Here is a 22,323-nt window from a genome sequence, read left to right as displayed (position 1 = left end):
AGGCAACTCAGCTGCGACTGAGCCAGGATTTGAGTGCTAAAACTGAGCTTTGGGAAGGCAAAACCAGCACCAAACTGAAGGTAGGAGAAGAGGGGCATGACCAAAGGCAGTGCAGCTTGGTCTACCAGGAAAGAAACAAAAAAGTGCTGGTTGGACTTAATTCCTGACCCTCTGGGTCTAAGCTGTTCAAACACTTAGACCCTCAGGGAAGCATCAAATGCTTAAATGGTCCCAGCTGCAGCTTTTGCTTAAATGTGCATATGAGGAAGAAAACATCGATTCAAGATGCTAAAGAGTAGCCCAGCAGGTGTTGTTCAGTGGTTGAGCATTAACCCATGAACCAGGAGGTCATAGTTGGATTCTTAGTCAGGGCACATTCCCAGGTTGCAAACTTGATCCCCAGTGCGGGGTTGCAGGGGGCAGCTGTTTGATGATTCTCTCGTTGATGTTTCTATCCCTCTCTCCCTCTCCCTGAAACCAATAAAAACATATACTCCGAGTGGCCAGATTATTATGATCTCTGAACACATAATAATCAGGCCACTCAGTGTATATCCTATATAATAAAAGGCTATATGCAAATTGTCCCCTCAACCAGGAGTTCAACCAGCAGGCAGGCCGGCCAACCGCCCATGTCCCCTCCCCATGGCCAGGCTGGCCGGACCCCACCCATGCACGAATTCATGCACTGGGCCTCTAATGTGTGTGTGTGTGTGTGTGTGTGTGTGTGTGTGTGTGTGTGTATTAAAAGATGCTAAAGAGTAGGGCCATCCAAACCAGGCCTTCTTAAAGGCCATTCCAGACTCTAAAAAGGCACCAAAAATATTTCCTGTCTGCTGCTTCTAGGACCCTGCTAACCCCATTCCTCCTGAGCTCTGCTGAGGCCCAGGACATAATCAGTGGTGCTGGAAACTCCATTTCATAGGGAGGCTGTTTGGGGGACTGTTTTATAGCCTTGGGAAATATCCTTTGCTTGCCTGGGCCTGTCTCCTCTTCTGTAAACTAAAGGGAGTCCTGCTATTTGTTATCTAACATCCTAAGTATATACACAGAGCTCTTCTAACTTATCTAGCGCCTGGCTTCCAGGCCCAAGTCACCACCCCCCTCCAGAACAGAAATGTAGGCAGCTGTGGGGAGGGGAGAGGATCCAGGGCAAAGCCAAACCAGCCACAGGAAGGGAGAGTACAGATGCCACAAGAGAAGGAAGTACCCAGCCTGGGAACGGAAGAGAGGGGAACTCACTTGCTGAGCATCCACTCCATGCGTGACATCTGTTACCTCTGTGTGGCAAGGGCTCATCACCCCAAGTTTTCAACTGAGACAACCACTCAAAGAGGGTATCTTTCCCAAGAGCATGTACCCAGCAAGGAAACCCCCCAGCATTTGAACTGGATCAACTCCACCGCCCAGAGTCTCGCTACTCTCACGCAGACTGTTAATAAGATGACATAGGAAAACCCCCCTCATCCCCACCTCCCACCCAATCGAAGCACCTCACCCAGGCTAAGGCCTCTCTCTCCTGGGCTGCACCGTGGGGGAGGGGGCATAAGGAGGAGGCAGAGGCGGGAGGTGAGCACAAGGTCTTTTATGAGGCATCAAATATACATTCTTATATACAAGGAGGAAAAAAGACAATGCCTAAACCCCAGCTCCTCTCCATACAGCCCCTCCCGCTGCTGCCCTCCCCTGCCCCCAGGCTCCACGGTCCCTGGCCCTTCAGCCAGCCAGGCCCGTCTGTCTACTGTAGCCCATGGTGGAGGGGGGGGGGAGGGAGGGGCTGTGAAAGGAGCTGGATCTGCAGGGCAAGAAGAGGAGCTGGAGTTTGTAAAAAATATATTTATAATAAATAAACAGGGCTGGGAAGGAAGCGGAGGATTTTGATGGACAGAAGGACTCGGGCATCCTGGCTCCCAGCCCCCACTCTGATGGCTTCCATCTCTGCCTCAGGAGGGACATCTTGGGCTCATGGTGGCCCTCGGGGAGCCTCTCCCCAGGGCTGATGCTGGGCGCTCTGTCCCAGCGAGGTGTGTGTGGGTCATATCTGTAAAGTGCACTGTCTTCAGTTGTAGGTGGGAGAGGTGTGAGGGAATGGGGGGGCATGCAATATGGGTGAGGGAGGGCAGCGCCCTTCTCATCCCAGACCTGAGCCCCCCGCCCAACCTGTCTGGACTTTGATCAGGATAAGAACGTTGCAAGAAGAGGCAAGGTCCTGAAGCTGAGTCTGGGCTGGGGCACAGACTGGCTCTGGAGAGGAAGCACTGCCCCGTCGATGGGGGGCAGCATAAGTGGGGGCCCACCCACCTACTGTGCGGACAGTCCATGTCCTCCGGTAGGGCAGGCGGAGTCACATGGAAATGTGGAGCCAGGCCCTGAGGTCAGAGAGAGGGCCAAGCACTGAGGTTTGGCCACAACTCTACAGAGCTCCCTCCGAGCCCCTGACACCTGGCCCTCCCTACCAGCCAGGAAGCTCACACTGGTCGGGAGGTGTGAGGTCACCCAGCTAGACCTGGGGGAGGAGGGAGGATGAGGAGAGGAAAAGGAGGACGAGGATCTCCAAAAGTTCCTCAACACTCCCCAGAGCTCAAGCCATGTCCAGGCTTCAAGTGGCAAAGATCCTCGCATCTGGAAGGACACTCCATGGCGACCGTCGGGGGTTAGAGGAGGGGTCCCAAGGCAGGGAGGAAGTGGGGAGGAGGACATTTCTGTGTGTTTGTGTATTTTGGAAAAACTGGGGAAGCAGAGAGGGTGCAAGGCCCCTCTCCTGTGGATTCCCCGGCCCTCCCTGGGCCCCAGCTCCCTCTCTCCATGCATCAGACCACGGTGCTGATCCGACTTGGTTTGGCCTTAGGGTTTGCAGAGGGTTGGTTGGCCGTGCCAGGGGGCCCAGAGGCGTGCAGGGGGCCATGGGGTGAGGTGGGCGGCAGGGGTGAGTGCGGGGTGTGGGGGGAAGGTGGGGGCAGGGGTGGGTAGGAGGGGTGCGGTGGGATGGGCGAGTGTGGTGACAATGGCGACTGCGGGTGGTGCGGGTGGGAGTAGGAGCCCCCTGGTTGCCGGGATCCTGGGCCCCCAGAGGCCCCTGCTGCTGGCATCATCTGTGGGTGGTGGCTGAAGATGAAGTGCTTGGGGCCCTGCTTGTGAGCTGGAGGGTGCTGGGGGGCAGGACTGTACAGGGGCAATGGGGACGTGGGCTGGTGCAGGGGGTGGCGGCCATGTGGAGCGAACTGAGGGTGTCCTCCAGCGCCCCGCCTGGGAGCTCTGCCTGGCCGGCCCAACGTGTAGTGCTGGGGGCCTGGGACTGGGCCGTGGGCGTGGAAATGGCGATGTGGCCCCACAGGCGGGGCTGAGGCGGGAGGTGGTGGAATGGAGCCCAGTTGAGGCAGGGGTGGGGGCTGCTGAGGAGGAGGGGGCAGAGGGGGCTGCTGGGGTGGAAGGTAGGGCGGCGGGGCGGGGCCTGGTCCTTGGCAATACTGGGCATGCAGGGCCTGGAGCTTGGACTGCCCATCGGGCAGCACCCCCAGGCTCCCGTGGCTGTGACCATGGTGGTGGTGGTGGTGGTGGTGGTGGGTGGAAGAAGCAGATGAAGAGGAGGCAGAGGCCTGGCCTGTTGGCGGCGGTGGCATCTGGAAGGGCCCCTTGCCCCGCTTGCTTCCAAATAGGGAGCCCAGGAAGGATGAGGAGTTGGAGACGGGTCTCTGGCTCTTGTACTCCTCTGGCGGCGGGGGTGGGGGCGGAGGTGGCATCCTCTGGTGAGGGCGCGGACTGCTAATAACGGACCCCTGGAAGGGGGAGGGGGGCGAGTCAGGCCAGCCTAGATGCCCTCAATCCCCAACCCTGAAGTTCCCCTGGGCCCTGAGGGCTGGAGCTGGGGAGACAGGAAGCCCCGCAGCATCATGGAAAGCGATCACATAACAGTCCTGTCCTTGTGCCTGCAGCGCCCCCAGCCGGGTGCATCACATCCGCTATCTCCTCTGAGCCTCCGCTGGGAGAGGGCGTGAGCGGCCCTCCATCTCCTCCCCCTTTGGCAGGCGGAGACAATGTTAGGCCCAGAGAGACAGTCGCTCGCTCAGGCTCCAAGAGCAGGACTTGAGGTAAGAGCTCCTCGAGGCCCAACTCCAAGGGCCTCACTACTTGGAGGCGGCCCAGAGGTTGAGAGGGGGCCCGGGAGAGTGGGTGACAGACTGAGAGACAGGCAGAGTGAGGACAGACAGAGCTGAGGACAGATGGAGAGAGTGGTTGGCTGGGAGAGGCAGCCGCAGGGTTCCCAGCAGGGAAGGGGGAGCAACAGGGCCCCTCCTCCTCCGGGGTGCAGGGGTGCACGCGGGGCAGGGCTCATGCAGAGGACGAGTTGGGCGGGAGCTGGCACTTACTTCGATGGTGCTGTCCAGCGATCCCACGCTGTTACGCCGCCCCCGCTTCCCTGCACCCACAAGCAAGGAGCCCAGCGTCAGAGTGGCAACCCCCCCTCCCCACCCTGCTGGGCTCCTGAGCTGGGCACCAGGCCTGGGCCCCTCCCGGGGACAGACACCCCTATTCCCTGTCCCCTGTTGAAGAGGGGTGGGGTGGGGAAGAGGAGAGGTGGAGAAGGAGGAGCAGAAGGAGGAAGACATGGAGGAGGAGGAGAGGTGGTGCCAGAGAAATAGAAGAGGAAAGAGGAGGAGAGGTGGAGCAGCAGAGAGGGGCTAAGACTGTGGCCCCGCTTCACACTCCCTGGCCCAAACCCTGGGCTCCACCTGCTCTGACCTGGCTCCCAGGCCCCCTGCAGCGCAGCACCCAGGGCTCTGCATGAAGGCAGGGGGTGTGCATGTGTGGCGGGTGCAGGGAAGGCTGGCGGTCAGTGAAAGGAGGCAAAGAGGACTCCGGGTCCCACGTCTCCCCAGCCAGGGCAGGGCCCCAGGACACTTGCCTGCATCTGAGAGGTCCCGCAGGGAACTGCTGAGTGCGCCCCGCTTGAGCCCATCGCCTGCGCCATAGGTGTCCTCCAGGCTGCTGCGGGCCAGCGTGCCATTCACAGAGTCCTTGGCCCCGCCGGGCTGTGAAGCATTAGGCCGCATCATACCTTTCTGCTTCTCCAGTTCCGCTGGGTGGCAGGGGGGGAGACAGCAATCCAACGTCAGCAACAGGAGTGAGAGGCCACCTGACCTCCCCCCAGCCCTGTATGTGCTCCTGCTTTGCCCCTTGGACCTCCATCACGGCCCCACAACCCTCAGCTACATCTCCCAAGCCCCTTGCAGTGCCCAGTCTCCAGTCCTGTCTTGCGCTGTCTCCTCTGGCTTGGTCTTTCCTTCCTCCTTCTCAGCGCCTGCTCCTCCTCCTCTTGCCCTTCCTGCTTTTCCCCCCCCGCCCCTGCCTGCTCTCAGTTTGGTCTCCTAAACCGGCCTTGCCCTTCCAAACAGAGCTTCCCAATGGCTGGTTCGCAGGAGGGGCACAAAGGCCCTTCTAGATGTTGGCAAAGGGCAATCGTTCCAGAGTCCACTCAGTTCTCAGATACATTGCTCCAGAACAGAGGGCTCCTAGAAGGACAGGGGCAGGGAATGGACAGGAATCGTGCCCTCTGGTGTGTGCCCACACTATGCTGGGCACTGCATGTCCCTCATCGCTCTCAATCCTCACAGGCGTTCCAAGGTAAATGTTATCATCCACAGTTTCAGAGGAAGAAACTGAGAATCTGAGAAGCCTCAGAGCTTGCCCAGGGTCATACAGCTGGAAACGGAGGAGCCAACATTCTGGAAGCAGATCTGCGTGAGTCCAGAGCCTGTGCTCTTGGGCCTCCTTATACCCCTGCCCCCTGCGGAGGTCATGAAGCCTTCTACCCCCTCACCTCATCTTGGTACAAGTATCCCTCTCCCTGAATGTCCCGGGGTCTCAAGGATCTGGGCACATACCTAGGTTGTGGGTTCTATTCCCAGTCAGGGTGTGTATGGGAGGCAATTAATCAATGTTTCTCTCTCTCTACGTCAATGTTTCTCTCTCTCTCTTTTTCCTTAACACCATGTTACTTAACTGTAACTTAGTCTGGAGGAGAAAAAACTTGGACGGCATTGAGAAGAATGAGATGCAATCACTGTTTTCCATTATATACAATCAAAATGATTTGGTGTGGTCACTGGGGCTTGCGGGGATGGGACACTGGGACTCAGCTGAGGCACTAGCATGTGGGGACAGGAGAGGAAAGGCTGGGAAGGAGACTAACATTGGCTGGTCACTTAGGATGTTCAACTAGTGTCCTACTAGCGCAGAGGACGCTATGTCAGACTTATCTCATTGAATCTCCCCTACTCTGTGAACGAGAGTTCATGACCCCAAGTCACGTAGGAAGAAATTGGGACTCAGCGAGTCGAATGACTTGCTCCAGCTTACCCAGATAATAAGTAGCATACCTGGGATCTGAAACTAGTGTCCTGCCTCCAATACCCTGATTCTTCCCCCTGATGCCTTTCATTAGAGAGAAGAGTTGATAATTAGAGCTTGGAATAATAATCAGAGCTTGACAGGTAATGAGCCGCCCCTTGTCACTGAAGGTATCCAAGCAGAGGGTTCCTGGAATGAGGGTAGGAAGGTTGGGCAAGCTAACCCTCAATTCTGAGATTTTTCAGAGGACAGGATGCTTGGTGTCGCCTACCGTATCAGGATGGGAGGTAGGCGACATGGCGGGGCTACTCACACTCCACGCGGTATTTCTCCATCTCCTGCACCTCAGCGATGGACTCGCGCAGGTCAGACGTAAAGCGCAGCCTATCCTGGAGGCTGGGGGCGTTGAAAATGATGAGGACTTTTCGCTCCCCACCAGGTACTGCAGACAGCAACTTGATTCCAAACTGGTAATCTGTGGGGCAAGGGGAAATGGGGCCCCTCTGTCAAGACTGAAGCAAGGTGGCTCATATGCAAAATAATATTTCTAATGTCCAACTCTGGTTGAGCCTCTTCTCTGCTCAAGCACCTTCACTGGCTCCCCTTGGTCCCCAAAGTCCCCAAGAGCCTCCTGGGAGTCACAGCCAGGTTACTCCCTCTACTCTGGGATGTAAGGGCACACTGAACTCTAGCTGCCCTCTAGAACCCTTCCTTCTCTCCTCTACCTCTACCTACATTGTTTCTTCTGCCCAGAAGGCCACCCAGCAAAGTTCCTCTGGCTCAGGCCTTCAAAGTGCAGCATTATCACCACCTCCTCAGCCCACCAGAAAACATACACACTGTGGACCATGAGCTCCCCAGGGCACAGACCCAAGTCATACTCCACCTTGGCTGGCCCTACATCCCAGGACCAAGTAGGGTGACCTCACCCCAGTTATAAAGGACTCCCCAAACTGGAGGTCGGGATGAATGAAGGATGATCATGGGGGCCATGGCATAGACTCTTGGGATGATGGGATCCAAGGAGGGACTCACATGAATTCTGGAAGAGCTGCATGTGCATTTCCACGAGGGGAAAGGACTGACGGAAGCTGTACGTCACCAAGATCTTCTTCTTCTGGAAAATTTTGGTGACCTTTGGTAGGGATGGGAAAAAGACAAGAGGCAGGGTTTGGGGTGGGGGATTTCCAAATGGCACCTATTTCTCATAACCTCCCTCCCCTCCCACTGCCACTGATAGACATCTACACACAAACACACATGCCCACAAATTGGGGAGAACTGAAGCTTGAGGAGCACAACAGGAGAGACAGGAGAAAATGCAACTTCCTGATGTAATGACGTCGCACAAACAGGCGTTTACAATCTCACAGGAAGTAACTGAATGCTACTCCCCCCAGGAAGCCGGTCCTAACATTCCACACACATCCACCCCCACCTCCCAGAGTGCTTGACGGTTCAGTGCCTTTCACCATCATCAGGCTTGAGGACAGCACTCTGAGTGTGTGATCGCCCCCTGCTGGACCAGGAGCCCCAAGACGGAGGAGTCTGGTTTTCATGTATTTCACCCACCCACAGGCCCCAGCACCCAATGTATACAGTTAACATCTTCCTCTCAACAACCCAAGGTCTTTATCAAGTACTTGGGCACTCTGGCCTCAACTAACATAGGCTGTGAATGCCTCACACAGTCTCAAGCAGAGCAACCTGCACTTTGTGTTTAGAAGCAAATTATTTGGCTCTGGCCTGGTGGCTCAGTCAGTTAGAGCGTCATCCTGCACACCAAAAGGTTGCAGTTTCAATTCCTGGTCAGAGCACATAACTAGGTTGTGGTTCTATCCCCAGTTGGGGTGCGTATGGGAGGCAACCAATAGATCTCTCTCTCTCTCTCTCTCTCTCTCTCTCTCTTTCTCTCTCTCTCAAATCAATAAAGACATATCCTCAGGTAAGGATTAAAAATCTTTTAAAGGTAATTATTTGATTTCAGGAAGAGTTACAGTGTACAGTTAGGCAAAATATTCTTTTAGTCCTTCAGATTGTGAACTCCCTAAGAACAAGGACCGAGTCTCAGTCACCTCTGTGTACTCAGTACCTAGCATGGGGCTGGACACACTCAAGGATCAGTGTGTGAAACATTTACTCAACCACTGTGTGGGCCAGGAGCTCCTCTGGGCTAGGCTATTCCACACCTGACCTCTTATTTCCTTCTTAGGACAACCATATGAGAGAGGGAGTAGCTCCATTTCACAGAATGGGAAATTAAAGCTCAGAGAGGGCACTGGAGGGGCTTCATCTAAAACAGCGACTCTCAACTGGGAGTGACTCCACCCCCCCAGGGGACATTTAACAATGTCTGGAGACATTTTTGGTTGAAGAAATGTGACAGACATCTAGTCGAGAGAGACCAAGTGCTGCTATATATCCTACAATGCACAGAACAGCCCCCACCACAATGAATTATCGGCCCCAAATGTCAATAGAACCAAAGTTGAGAGACCCTGCTCTGAAGGAGAGAGGATCAAGGGGGACAAGTCACTGTCCTCAAATCCCTGAGCAGAGAGAGACCTTTCCCCTGTGATCCCAAGGGTCGAGTGATAATCGCTGGAGGAAACCCACACAAGCAGGGGGCCATGCAGGAAGCCAGTTCTTGCCGTGCGTGAGAGGCTGGACAGGAGACCCTGAAATTCCCTTCCCGCCTGCAGATTCCTCAGAGTCCCAGCTCTGAAACATGCATAGGGACACTGGTGATAAGCTTGCTTTTAAAAATCATAAGCACCCTGGCCACCCAGAGGTTCCAGCCAGAACCCAGGGTCACAGGTTCACCTCCCTCCACCTAACCCCCCAGGCTACTGAGGTGGACCAGGACAGTTCCTACCACTTCCCAGGCTGTAAGCCTCTCATCTCCGATGTTCGTCACATTTTCTGCCCCCATGTGGCTGCCATTACTTCCAGAAGGATCCAGGAGGTAAAGGAAGGGCAGGGGCGGCCTATACCTGTCCAAGACCGCACCGATCACGTGGCAGAACACCTCACCCACCATATCACCACCGCTCATGTTAACACGGTTCACAGCACCCAGGGGCCCAGCTCACCACCTCCTCTCCATCGCCTCTCACAGCGCCTCTTACCACAAGGAGGTCATTGAAGAGGAAGACCTCCCGCTGATGCAACCCTAGTCTCTGGGGGCGGTTTGGATCCGGCACCTCATAGAGCTGGCAGCAGCAAACCAGTCGACGATGAGGAAGAGACAGTACCTAGATAGGCATGAAAAAATAGATGTCAGGCCCTACCTGGTTTGGCTCAGTGGATAGAACACTGTCCTGTGGACTGAAGGGTCCCAGGTTCGATTCCAGTCAGGGGCACATGCCCAGGTTGCAGGCTCCATCCTCAGTGGGGAGGCATGCAGGAGGCAGCTGACCAATGATTCTCTCTCATCACCGAGGTTTCTCTCTCTCTCTCCCTCTCCCTTCCTCTCTGAAATCAATAAAAAATATATTTTTTTAAAAAAGAAATGGGCCGAAACCAGTTTGGCTCAGTGGATAGAGCGTCGGCCTGTGGACTCAAGGGTCCCAGGTTCTATTCCGGTCAAGGGCATGTACCGTGGTTACGGGCACATCCCCAGTAGGGAGTGTGCAGGAGGCAGCTGATCGATGTTTCTCTCTCATCGATGTTTCTAACTCTCTATCCCTCTCTCTTCCTCTCTGTGGAAAATCAATAAAATATATTTTAAAAAAATAAAAAATAAGAAATAGGGCCCTAGCTGGTTTGGCTCAGTGGACAGAGCGCTCGCCTGCGGACTGAAGGGTCCCAGGTTCGATTCCGGTCAAGGGCATGTGCCTGGGTTGTGGGCTCGGACCCCAGTAGGGGGCCTGCAGGAGGCAGCCGATCAATGATTCTCTCATCATTGATGTTTCTCTCTTTCTCTCCCTCTCCCTTTCTCTCTGAAATTAATAAAAATATATTAAAAAAAGAAATAGGTGTCAGCTCAGCCAGTGTGGCTCAGTGGTTGAGCATCCACCTATGAACCAGCCGGTCACAGCTGGATTCCCGGTGAGGGCACATGCCTGGGTTGCGGGCTCCATCCCTAATAGGGGGCATGCAGGAGGCAGCCGATCCATGATTCTCTCTCATCGATGTTTCTATCTCTCTATTCCTCCCCCTTCTGCTCTCTCAAATTAATAAAAGCATTAAAAAAGAAGAAGAGCCGAAACTGGTTTGGCTCAGTGGATAGAGTGTCGGTCTGCGGACTGAAAGGTCCCGGGTTCGAGTCCGGTCAAGGGCATGTACATTGGTTGCGGGCACGTCCCCAGTGGGGGATGTGCAGGAGGCAGCTGATCGATGTTTCTCTCTCATCGATGTTTCTAGCTTTCTATCCCTCTCCCTTCCTCTCTGTAAAAAATCAATAAAATATATTAAAAAAAAAAAAAAGAAGAAGAAGAAAGAAAGAAAGAAGTAGGTGTCAGCAAGACCAACACGGCAGCTTCAGGCACCTTAACATTGACCACAAGAGGATGTTTATCTCTGATACTTATCATTGTCACTCAGACACAATGAGCCTAAGAAACTAAGGCCTGGGCTTGTCTGCTGCCTTGCCTTTGTCCCGGTAGCTCCCTGTCTGGAATGCCTTTCCTGCCCAGCTTCATATGGCCACATTCCACTCTTCCAGCGTCGTCTCTTCCAAGAAGCCATTCCTGCCCTCCATGGACTGAAAATGACCTCTCCCTCCTTTTTGTGCCCCTAAACTAACTGTAAGGCAGAAGTATTGTATCTTTGTCTGATACCTGCCCCCCGCACGGGCTCTGTAAGAGCCCCCAAGGATAGCGACCACATCTGATTCATATCTGCATCCCTGGTGCCCAGTGAAATGCTGGGCTCAGTGGAAAGCATCCATCAATGTTTGTTGACTAAAAGACTAGAGTATGTTCTTTTTTTAAAAAAATATATATATTTTATTGATTATTTTACAGAGAGGAAGGGAGAGGGATAGAGAACTAGAAACATCGATGAGAGGGAAACATCAATCAGCTGCCTCCTGCACACCCCCTACTGGGGATGTGACTGCAACCAAGGTACATGCCCTTGACCGGAATCGAACCTGGGACCCTTCAGTCTGCAGGCCGACGCTCTATCCACCGAGCCACACCGGTCAGGGCTAGAGTATGTTCTTGACTTTGGTTATCAGCGATTGGCTTGGCTCCTCACTTGGGATGGACAGGCAAAAAGGCGGGAAGGATGCAAAGATTTATACGCACCCCACTGTGTACCTTGCAGTGTGCTAGATGCATTGCCATAGAGGTCTCACTCAGTGTGCACCGGGACCCCTGAGGAACGCATTCCACCCACTCTATTCAGCAAGTGAGGTGGGCATAGGGCTCAAGAGAGGGACACTGACTCACCACTTGGTGGCAGAGGCCGACCCAAACCCTGTCCCCGCTGAAGCTTCACAAATCACTTACTGGTTTCTTGCCCACAATCATGCGCTCCACAGCCTGCACTTGGGACACATGGTCATCATTGGTCCGAAGTTCACGCCCCTGGATTCGCTGGTAGATACCCACCAGGAGGTCTCGAGGGATGTCTTCACCATTGTCAACCCCTGGTTGGGGGGGATAACAAAGATATATGGCATAAATGTGGGGAGTGGGTGGCAGGGGTTCTCCACAGCACCCCCCACACAGGCCTGGGTCATAACAACAGCCAGGTCTAGAAGGAGTGGGAGCCCTCGACCCCCCCTCCCCGTCAGCATCGGCCACAAGAGTCATCCTTCAACCAGATAACCAGTTGCTCCCCGCCCCTGCCAGCATGGGGATTTTATCTAAACTCAGATCATCCTGTGATTAAGACAATCAGACACTTTTTTTTGCCTTTCTAACTAGCAAAAATAACGTTAAGTAATATCCAGTGTTAGTAAGAGTGCAAAGAAGCGGGCATGTGTATTAACATAACTATTTTGGAAGGTAATTTGGCAAGAGCATAAATATTCAGTGATTCCTCTTGTAGGAATCTGCCCTAAGGAATTACTCAGAAATCTGTACAAGGCATATGTACAAGTGTTACTGAGGGGAAAATTTTAAAATAACCCAAGTTCTAACAATAGAGGAACAGCTAAATAGAGCTGAGTATATCTGTTTAATAAAATAATATATAGCTATTAAAAACTGGATGTTTACAAAAAGCATGAGAAAATTACTGTAGCAAGTTAAGTGAAAAGAGCAGGATACACTGCATATATGATCTTTACCTTATCAAAAGTTACATAAGCATAGGAAAAAAGACTATACTACCCTAAAATATCAACCATGGTTGCCTCCAGGGGTCAAAATTTTGGGTGATTAAAAGAAATGTTCTAATTTTCTTTGTTTCCCAAAGTTCTGCAGTGAGCAGGTATTCATTTATTTATTTACTACTTAATAGGTGGAGGGGGAGAACTATATATATATACACACACACATAAAATACATATAAGCACACACATACACACATATAAACACACATATAGAGAGAGGGAGGGAGGGAGAGAGAGAGAGGAGGCAAATGAATGAAATGAATGAATGAACGAATGACTAATGAAGGCTTCTGGGAGACAGCTCCAGATGGCCTCTGATCTGTCTTGCTCCTCCTGTTTACCATCCTTCTCCACTCCTGATTGTCTACTGAGCAAACCCACTCACTCTTCTCTCTAAACCTGTTGGAGAAAATGTTTTCTTCCTTTGGAAACACCATGCCTCCTCCTTGGACAGGTGCTAAAGGAACATCCTTCCTCACACTGCCTTTTGACTTCAGCTGTCAGAGTGATTAAGCTCATAGACGGTGCAAACCCCGAAGGTCAGCAAATTTGTCTTGTCTGCTTGGTTTGCCGCAATTCTGTTTCCCTCTTTCGTTTGTGTTTCAATAATCCTAACATATGAGCCGTTTTCAGGAGGCTGCCCTTTGGTGACATCAATACAATAAACCAAGACAAAAGGTCAAGATGAAACCTTTAATCTGGCACTCCAGGCCCTTGTATATTGGTTCCAACTGACCTTTCCAACTGGATCATCGATCCCATCTCGATTATTCTCCAGGCAACTTTAGATTTTCCTACTTCTGTGCATTTGTTATTCTTACTGCCAGGTAAGTCAAGGCCTACTTTATCTGTGTCTTCAAGGTCCACCTTAAAATGAATACTCCAGCAAGCGCTCTGGAGGTGAGCTCTTCCTCCTCTGAGCTCTGACTGTCCTTTTGCCCTGCCTGACATCATGGTCTGACATCACCATTTGCTTTCTTCCTTGTGTCGTGTCTCTGGTACTATAAGTCAGTCTCTACCACAAACAGGGAGCTCTCTTGGGGCAGGGACTATAGCAGAAGCTCTTCCACTGTCCTTAGCATCCATCATAGCGCCTGGCACACATGAGGCACTTGGTTAGTGTCAACTTACTGGCTGACTGGTTGAGTTAAAAAATAAATGCATAGCCTGGCCAGTGTGGCTCAGCAGTTGAGCGTCGACCTATGAACCAGGAGGTCAGGGTTCGATTCCCAGTCAGGGCACATGCCTGGGTTGCAGGCTCGATCCCCAGTAGGGTGCATGCAGGAGGCAGCTGATCAATGATTCTCTCTCATTATTGATGTTTCTATGTCTCTCTCCCTCTCCCTTTCTCTCTTTGAAATCAATAAAAAAATATCTATAATAATAAAAGCGTAATATGCTAATTAGACTGGACAGCTGAACGACCTTCTGGACATCCTTCCGGATGACCTTCCGGATGAAGCTAGGGTTGTGAGGGCTAAGGCAAGACACCGCGGCTGTAAGAGCCGAGCCCTTGCACGAATTTCGTGCATCGGCCTCTAGTTTAAAAAATAAAAGCATTAAAGAAAGAAAAGGGTACTAAAATAAATGAGTATTTATGGGCATAAGTAAAGAAGAGAGTAAAAGATTGAATGATGAGTGAACGGACACATGAATGAATGGGTGAACCAGTATAAGCTCTGTAAGAGTCAGGGCTTTTATCTTTGTTTAGGACCTGCTCAGTCAATATTCAGTGTGGGAATGAGTAGATGGCCAAACGACCGAATGAATTAATAAATGAATGTCCCAGAAATATCCAGCCTTAGTAGAAAGTGAGAGCATCACAGGTTAATTTCCAAGGAACCTTCCTCACCCCACCCTTCCATCCCGCCCACTTTCCCTTCCCAGGGGAAGGACAGGAAAAGCTGACAGGGAGGTCTGGGGTCACCTCTTAGGTTCTTGATGAAGTCATCTAGTTTCATCTTGCGTTCAGCCTTGACACTGGGACTGTACATGTCAGTATTGAGGAGGATGATGGCAAAAGCGAGGATGAAGATGGTGTCTGGGTTCCGGAACTGGCGCACGAGGGCTGGGTTACACACACAGTACCGCTGGCTGCAGGGCAGGAAGGACCAGGGTCAGGCACCAGTAATCTCCACCTACCCACCATCCTCCCAGCCTGGCACCACCAACCCTCCCCTTTGACAAGTACTCCCAAACCCTTTGGGTGTGTTCTTTTTCTTCAGAGTTTCCCCAAGACTAGCATGTCAAATTCACAATCACTACCTTTTACTGAACTCCACAGATCACCTCTCAGCTTCATACATAAATACTCTACAGAGGGTCTATGTATATGTCTTATGTAGTCCTATCACAGTCCTGCAAGGTAGCTATTAGCAGCCCCATTTTACAGATGAAGTGACTGAGACCCCCAGTGGTAAGGTACCTTGCCCAAAGTAATAGAGCTGCTAAATGGGGAAGCCAGGATGAAAATCTAAATCTTTCTGACTGCAAAGAAAACCTTCCCCATTAAGGGAAACAAGTTCTCAGCAACTCTCGTTCTCCTCTAAATACCCCCAAAGCGGTGGGGCCAGGATTTATACCTAGGTCTGCCTGATCCCCGCAGCATTCATAGTAGACAATAAAAGTTAAGGGTCATGCCCTGGCTGGTATGACTTGGTTGGTTGAAGTGTTGTCCTGTTGTCTCAGGTTCGATTCCAGGTCAGGGCATGTACCCAGGTTGCAGGTTCCATCTCGGTAGGGGAGCATACAGAAGGCAACCAATTGATGTTTCTCACCCCTCTCTCTCTCTCTCTCTCTCTCTCTCTCTCTCTCTCTCTCTCCTCCCCTTCCTCTCTCTAAAATCAATAAAAACATATCCTCGGGTGAGGATTAAAAAAAGAGTTAAAGGACATGGAGTCAGACACACTGAAGTTCAAATCCTGGTTCCACTGCGTATTCACTGTATGACTCTGGACAAGTTATTTAACCTCTCTAAACTGCTAATTTCTCACCTGCAAAACAGAAATAATAATAGAAACACCTACCTTATAGGGTTGTTGTGAGCATTCGGCGAAATAATAATGTATAGTGCCCAGCTCAGCACCTGATACCTGGTAAGAGCTCAACAAACACTAGCTATTGTTGCTGATGTTGTCATCACTTATGGGAGGCCCATGTCCCAGATGCCAAGCTAGATACTTTGTGCACAGTATCTCTGATCCTCGCCACTTAACTGCCTCACAAGATGAAATTTGTAATTGCCATTTTCTGATGAGGAAAGTATGAAGCTGAGAGAGGTGATCTGTAGACACACTATGCTGCCCCCCGAAATAGGGAAAGGTAGCTTTAGTAGTGGGAAGCAGGCGCACCTGAAGGCTTCGATGAGTCGCTCCACTTTCTGGGCCTCGCCCTGAACCCGGATATGGGATTGGAACTTCCGGAGTGCATCATCCAAATCCATGGAGGAGAAGTCCATCTCATCCACCACACAGCTGAGGAGCAAGGAGGGGGTTGGCACTCTCAATTCCTCTGCACAAAACCTCTGACCCACCCTGACCTGCTCAAATGGATCAACTCCTCATTGATAGACATCCACAAAATATGGACCCATGGCCCAAGAAGTACATATGAGGGTGGAATGTTTGAAATTTAATCCACTCCAGAAAATCAGGTCCAGGCATGATATGTGGCTACTAAGAGTCCTTTCCATTACGCACTCATTTCAGAGATGGGAAAACTGAGGCCCAAAGGCCATAGGAAAAGCGTGCCTTACCTGGGGCCACCCAGAAGCCTTTAGGAATAGGGCCGAGAGAGATCAGGCCTCTTTGGTGCAGAGGGTTATGGGAGCAGGAAGGCCTATTCATCTCGTTTTGCAAGTTTGAGTAGAAAGGAAAGGCTGCCCCCTCCCTCCCTCCAGCCCCCCTTTTCCAGAAATCCCTGGCCCAGCCTGCCCCATGCCAGGGTCCTCACTCCAATACGTCTCTGTTGAACTGCTTCTGCCGGTTCCCTAGGAATTCCCCTATCATCTGCCGGCTGAGGCCTTTCCGTTCCAGGATGAAATGAGCCACTCCCACCGGTGTGTCTGACAGGAAGCCCCGCTCAATCAGATACTGGATGCCCTTCTCTGGCTTCCTGCAGAAAGAAGGGAGGTAGATGAGATGACCGTCCTCCTAGAACTTGGCCCTCTGTCCCATTGCTTGAACTAATTTTGGGCCCAATCACGACCTCGGAGAACCAAGGAAGTCAAATACATAATTTGGTCCAATCCCTTCAGAAAACTGAGGCCACTTTCCCATTTCACAGTTTCAAAATTCCAAGGCATCCTCAACCCAACTTCCTCCTTCACTGGAGCCACACTACAACGGAAAGAAAATTAAGATTTAGTGAGAGCCTGCTCTACACCAGGAGGTTTGCTATTCCCAGCAGGCACTGAGGAGTCCTGGAAGAGGGCCTGAGCTCCAGGCTAAGCCCTCCTTTCCAAGGCCCAGGCCCAGGCCCACCTGTATAGGCATCACCCAGCCTTTGAGCGTTTCCATAGACAAGGTGTTTCCTACTTCCCACTGGGCCAACTCTGGGTCTGAGCTATCCCATATTCAGAATCTCGGAGCCTTAAGACTTCACGAGGCTAAAATTTGGAAGAGACTTTGGCGTGACAGGAGTCTCACACCCATCACTTACCATGCATGACTGGGGACAACTCCCTTTGCTTCTTCAAGCCTCAGTTCCTTCTCTAAAAAAATAGGGACACTCCCACCCAGATTGCCGAGTTATTCTGAGAACTAAATATAGGTGGCAGTGTCTAATAGGCTACACATGTAAGGCATTTACTTTCTAACTATTTTCAAATCAAATGTCGCACTCACGCCCCACTCCTAAGCACCAGGCCCAGGACCAGGTATCTAGAATGAGCTTGGTCCTGGTTACTGACTAGCCCAGCATTCCACCCTGCCCCCCAGTACCACAAATATACACACCCGGCTAGTCGGTAGATGGAAACACCGAAGCCCAAAGAAGGAACCCACCTGGCCCAGAGCTACAACAGTGAGTCTGGTTCAAGTCAGGATAGAGTCCAAGTCTCCTGTTTCTTAGAGCAGGTCTCTTTACACACCACATTGGCTCCCCACCAAATAGGGGAGGCTGGGGACCCCAAGTTCAGATCCATTCTATAGATAGCCAACTGGGGCCCAGAGAGGGGAGCATCTGACCCAAGATCACACAGCCAGTTAGAGGCAGTGCTAGGACTAGAAGTGCCTCTGATGGGTGTGTTGGGGGACTCTCTCCTCTGCCCCTTCACTAAACAGCTGGGGAGAAACACCATCCACAAAACGCGAAGCTGGCAGAAGCAAATGACTGCTTGGAGTTCAGCCCCAGGGACTCAAAGTGCCTCGTGGCAGGGTGGGAAGGGGCAAGGCGGGCAGGAATGAGAAGCACATACTTATTGAAGAGGTTGAGGCCAATTCTGTAATGCCGCCTCTGCACCACGTCATTGTTGAAGGCTGGGGAGTCCCAGCTGTGCCTCGTCTCTCGCTGGTAAGTCTGCTTGCACAGGCTGGTGGCTGGAGGCTCCCTCAGGCTGTCCCTCGAAGAGGAGCCAGAGCTGCAGTTGATGGTCTCATTGGAATTGCTGGAGCTCTCAAGGCTCTCGTTATCGCCACCATCAGAGTTCTCGCCTGCCGCCTCGCACTTCCCCAACCTCCGAGCCCCAGCCACACCACTGGGCCCAGTGCTACTGTTGGGGGCTGGTGGCAGGGGCCCTGGTGGGGCTGGGGCTGGGCCCTCTGGGGCTGGGTAGTGGCGGTGTGGGATTGGGGCCCTGCCTGGTGGCCCTTTGTGCTTTAGGGTCCCATGGGGGCTGCAGCCATCGGCCTCATATACCAGCTGGCGGTGGACAGAGCCGCGATCGGAGCGGTCACTCAGGTCCACAGAGCTGTCACTAGGAGGCTCAATGGTGAGCAGGGGAAGGTGAGCGGCCCGCAGCCGGAAATCCCGACACTCCAAGCACCCAGGCCCCCTTCGAGGGCCTTCCTCACGGCTCCCATCTTCCCGGGTCCCTGGTGGCCCTGGTGGAGGAACTGGCGGGAGAGGGGCTGGTGCCCAGAACTCAGGCCGGCTCTGGGGTGGGGGCTCTGCGCTGGGCAGTCGTTCAGGGGATGGTGGGGGAATTGGGTCATCCAAGTAGAGGGGAAGGTCACTGAAGGATGTGGCTGAGCTGTCCTCTTGCTGTTCCTTCGACTCTCGCTTCTCCAGCTGGGCTGACCCTGTCTCCTCAGACATGGGCCCCGATGGGTGGCAGTTCAGGGCCTCATCAATGGATTCAGCCAGAGACTTTACCTGTGTTTGGGGGGAAAGGGGAGGAGAGACAGGAAGGGAAAGGAAGGGAAGATGAAGGGAAGGTTGGTGGGATGAAAGAAGGGTGGGAATGAGGGAGGAAGGGAAGGGAATAGGGGGAACTTCCTGGTGGGTCAGCCAAGAAAAGGGATTCCCCTCCCCTCCCCCTCCACAGGTTCTCTGCAGTATATGAAACAACTCCCAGGGAGCCATTGTGAGCTCACACAAGCTCCCCTCTCAGATATCCCAATACCTCCTCAATGTCCATGTAGACCCAAGTCAAATGCCACCTACTCCCATTCAATCCACATTTCTGCCTCTGCCATCCCCTGGGTGGACCAAAGCCACAGCTTCCTCTGGGCTTTCAGAGCCCTTTGTCTCCTTCTACCTTAGGAAATCCACATGATTTAGCCTTGAGAAGCCAGACCGTGGCTGGTAACTCTACCTCCCTGTGGTATTTAGTCTCTCAACTGGCCCCCAATGATTCCTACCTCCTGGTATTCACACCCTCGTGTACCACACTGTCCTGGGGTTGGTCTGTGGGACTGATAGCATATGGCAGAAGTGATGAGAGTCACTTCTGAGATTAGGTTATGAAAGACTACAGCTTCTGTCCTGAGCATGCTCGCTTGCTGTGCTTTCTCTCCCTCAGACCCTTTGCTATGCAGGAAGCCACGGGCAGTCCTATGGAGAGGCCCACGTAGTGAGAACCTGAACCCTCCTGCCAACAGCCAAGGGAGTGAGCTTGGAAGCAGACCCTACCCTAAGATTTTGACCCTACCCTAAGCTTGATTACAGCCTTATGAGAGACCCTGAGTCATTTGTTATGCAGCAATAGGTAACTAATACACTTCCCCATCAGACTTGGATAACACTGAGAGCTGGGCCTAGGCCTGGTTCTTTGATCTCCCTACCAGACTATGAACCTCTTCCCTCCACTCCCCCTTGAAGGATGGGTCCAGGCCCAGTTTCTGTCTTTCTAACTCAGCTCAACATATTTCTTGACACAGAAGAGATGTTCAATTAATGTTTGTTGTATGAGTGATTTAGATTTTTCTTTAATACTTCTTTCTTTCCCTCTATCCACTGCATCCAACACACCCCCCTTCGCTAGCCCCAGAGAGGCATACCCAGGCTGATGGCAGGGCCACATCACAGAGGTTAGAGCAAAGTAGTTTTTTCTCTTACAAAGCTTCATTCATTCATTAAACAATTTACCTTCTTGGTTTTTAGGAAGGAAACTAACATGGACTTAGTAGCTACCACATACTAGGTGTTTCTGTATACATTACCTAGCTGAACTGAATCTCTGGAACAACTCTAAAAGGAAAGATTTGCCTCTATTTTATTTGTCATGTTTCAGTGAAGTTAAACAGTTTGCTCAAAGTCCCACAGCTGGGAAATGGCAGAGCTGGAATGTGCACCTGATCAGCTGTGCTGACGTACCCAAGCATGGAATGACATCCCACTACCCTCAGTGCCTGCTATATTCCTACCCTTTCAGGCTTTTGCTGATGCAATGCCTATGCAAGCAACACCCTGCCAACTAGCTCTAACTTGCTAAATCTTATTTGTCTGTTTTCTCAAAGAACCTTTCTCTGGTCCTCCCAGAAGGAAGTTTCTTCTCCCTCTTCTGGGTTCCCATGGTACTAGATGGGATCCTTTCTCATGGCTCTGAGCACACCCTTTCTGAAGACAGTCGTGTGCCCGTGTGTCGGCCATTAGATCCTGGAGAGCTAATGGCTGGGAGATCTTTGCGAACAAGGACTCTGTCTCCCTCAGGGCGCCCAGCACAGAGCCTGGAAAGGTCCCTCCACCTCTCAGGGTTCCAGAGCCTCAGTCGCCTCCTTTGTAAAGTTGGGGTATCCCGCCCATCTCACAGGTCATTATGAAGCACACACAGTAGGCGCTCATCACCTGTTAGGCCTTAATGAGATAGTGGATCAAGTTCTTCTGTGTTCTACAAACCCAGATTTTTAACTTGCTTGTTTTTTACAATATAATTTCTTGTCTTGCCAATTCTTTCTCATTGTTCTCACAGTCCCCAAACTCATGGTAGCTAGTGGTTCTTAAATGCTTGTCGGGCCACGTGTTTCAGTTTGTAGTATAGGTAAAAAAAAGTCGGAGGAGTAGCCAGAGCAAGAGCATAGGGATGGGAAGGAAAGGCCCTTTTCAGGGATGCTGACCTGTTTGGAGAAGGAGTCCTCCAGCTCTGTGATGTCATTGGAAAACTCTCCCGATGTGGTGACAGAGCTTCCCCCACCATCGATGCCCCCGCCGCAGGAGCCTGCATATGGGAGGCCCCGTTCAAGCAGGTGGCTCCGGGCACCAGCCATGGCACCCTCGTCCAGCGAGGCAGGCTTGCCCTCGAAGTACGCAGGGTTCTGGGCCTTCTCGTACTCCTCAAAGGAGAACTGCATCCGCATGTTGGAAAGGATGATCCGTCTGGACATGCGGCTTTCCGAAGCGGAGCTGCGGAGCCGCTCAAAGTTCTTGTTCATGCGGTACTGGCGGAAGGCCGTCTGGATGGTCCTGGCAGCCCTGCGGCTCAAGAAGGAGCCCCCGTACTTCCTCTCCAGCATTTCCACCTGGCAGGGGAGGGTCGAGGGGAACAGGGTCAGACTCATAGAAGTCTCATGTCCCTGGACCTCAACCACGCCACCACCGAGACACAGCCAACTGCTTACAGCTGCCTGAAGGCTCCAGGCTGCTTGCTCAAGTACCCTTTCCACTCTAATCTCAGATACTGCTTGTCACATGGGACTGGGTTGTGGTTTTCTTTTATTATTTACAAGAACAAGTCAGTAGTCCAAAAAAGTTAGAAAAAAAACAAACAGAGAAGCCAAAAAAGGAAGGAAGGAAGGAAGGAAGGAAAGGAGGGAGGGAGAGAGGGAGGGAGGGAGGGAGGGAGGGAGGAAGGAAGGAAGGAAGGAAGGAAGGAAGGAAGGAAGGAAGGGAAGGAGGGAGGGAGGGAGGAAGGAAGGAAGGAAGGAAGGAAGGAAGGAAAGGAGGGAGGGAGGAAGGAAGGAAGGAAGGAAGAAAGGAAGGAAGGAAAAAAGGAAGGAAGGGAGGAAGGAAGGAAGGAGGGAGGGAGGGAGGGAGGGAGGGAGGAAGGAAGGAAGGGAGGGAGGGAGGGGAAGGGAAGCAAGAAAGGAAGAGGAAGGGAAGGGAAGGGGAAGGAAGGAAAGGAAAGAGAAGGGAAGGGAAGGGAAGGGAAAGAAGGGATTAAGCAAAAAGCAAAAACTCATAGACACAGACAACAGCATGGTGATCACCAGAGGGAAAGGGTGGGGGAGATAAAAGAGGGTAAAGGAGGGATAAAGGGAGACCGAAGGACACTTGACTTGGGGTGGTGAACACACAGATGATGTATTACAGAA

At 52.2% G+C, this 22,323-nt stretch overlaps 1 protein-coding gene across 3 annotated transcripts in view; it reads right to left on the bottom strand.

Moving 5' to 3' along the window:
* Window positions 1–1,569: 1,569 nt before the first annotated feature.
* Window positions 1,570–22,323, bottom strand: part of IQSEC2 (IQ motif and Sec7 domain ArfGEF 2) — an 85,263-nt gene continuing 64,509 nt past the window's right edge. For 2 of the 3 annotated variants that reach the window (XM_028135051.2, XM_008158307.3), the window contains 12 exons: window positions 21,130–21,531; window positions 18,051–18,946; window positions 16,586–16,747; window positions 15,985–16,107; window positions 14,562–14,728; window positions 11,805–11,944; window positions 9,477–9,602; window positions 7,384–7,483; window positions 6,662–6,823; window positions 4,904–5,077; window positions 4,368–4,417; window positions 1,570–3,776 (listed from right to left, as the gene is read on the bottom strand). In XM_028135051.2, the coding sequence (XP_027990852.1) occupies window positions 2,811–3,776; window positions 4,368–4,417; window positions 4,904–5,077; window positions 6,662–6,823; window positions 7,384–7,483; window positions 9,477–9,602; window positions 11,805–11,944; window positions 14,562–14,728; window positions 15,985–16,107; window positions 16,586–16,747; window positions 18,051–18,946; window positions 21,130–21,531 (3,468 nt within the window). In that variant the 3' untranslated portion in view covers window positions 1,570–2,810. The remainder of the gene's footprint in view (window positions 3,777–4,367; window positions 4,418–4,903; window positions 5,078–6,661; window positions 6,824–7,383; window positions 7,484–9,476; window positions 9,603–11,804; window positions 11,945–14,561; window positions 14,729–15,984; window positions 16,108–16,585; window positions 16,748–18,050; window positions 18,947–21,129; window positions 21,532–22,323) is intronic. The other variant, XM_054713942.1, reaches the window with a different exon arrangement.

Source organism: Eptesicus fuscus, chromosome 1 (assembly GCF_027574615.1).
Source record: "Eptesicus fuscus isolate TK198812 chromosome 1, DD_ASM_mEF_20220401, whole genome shotgun sequence".
Classification (NCBI taxonomy): domain Eukaryota; kingdom Metazoa; phylum Chordata; class Mammalia; order Chiroptera; family Vespertilionidae; genus Eptesicus; species Eptesicus fuscus.
The sequence above is the reverse complement of the archived record's forward strand: the minus strand, read 5'-3'. Positions and strand labels throughout refer to the sequence as shown.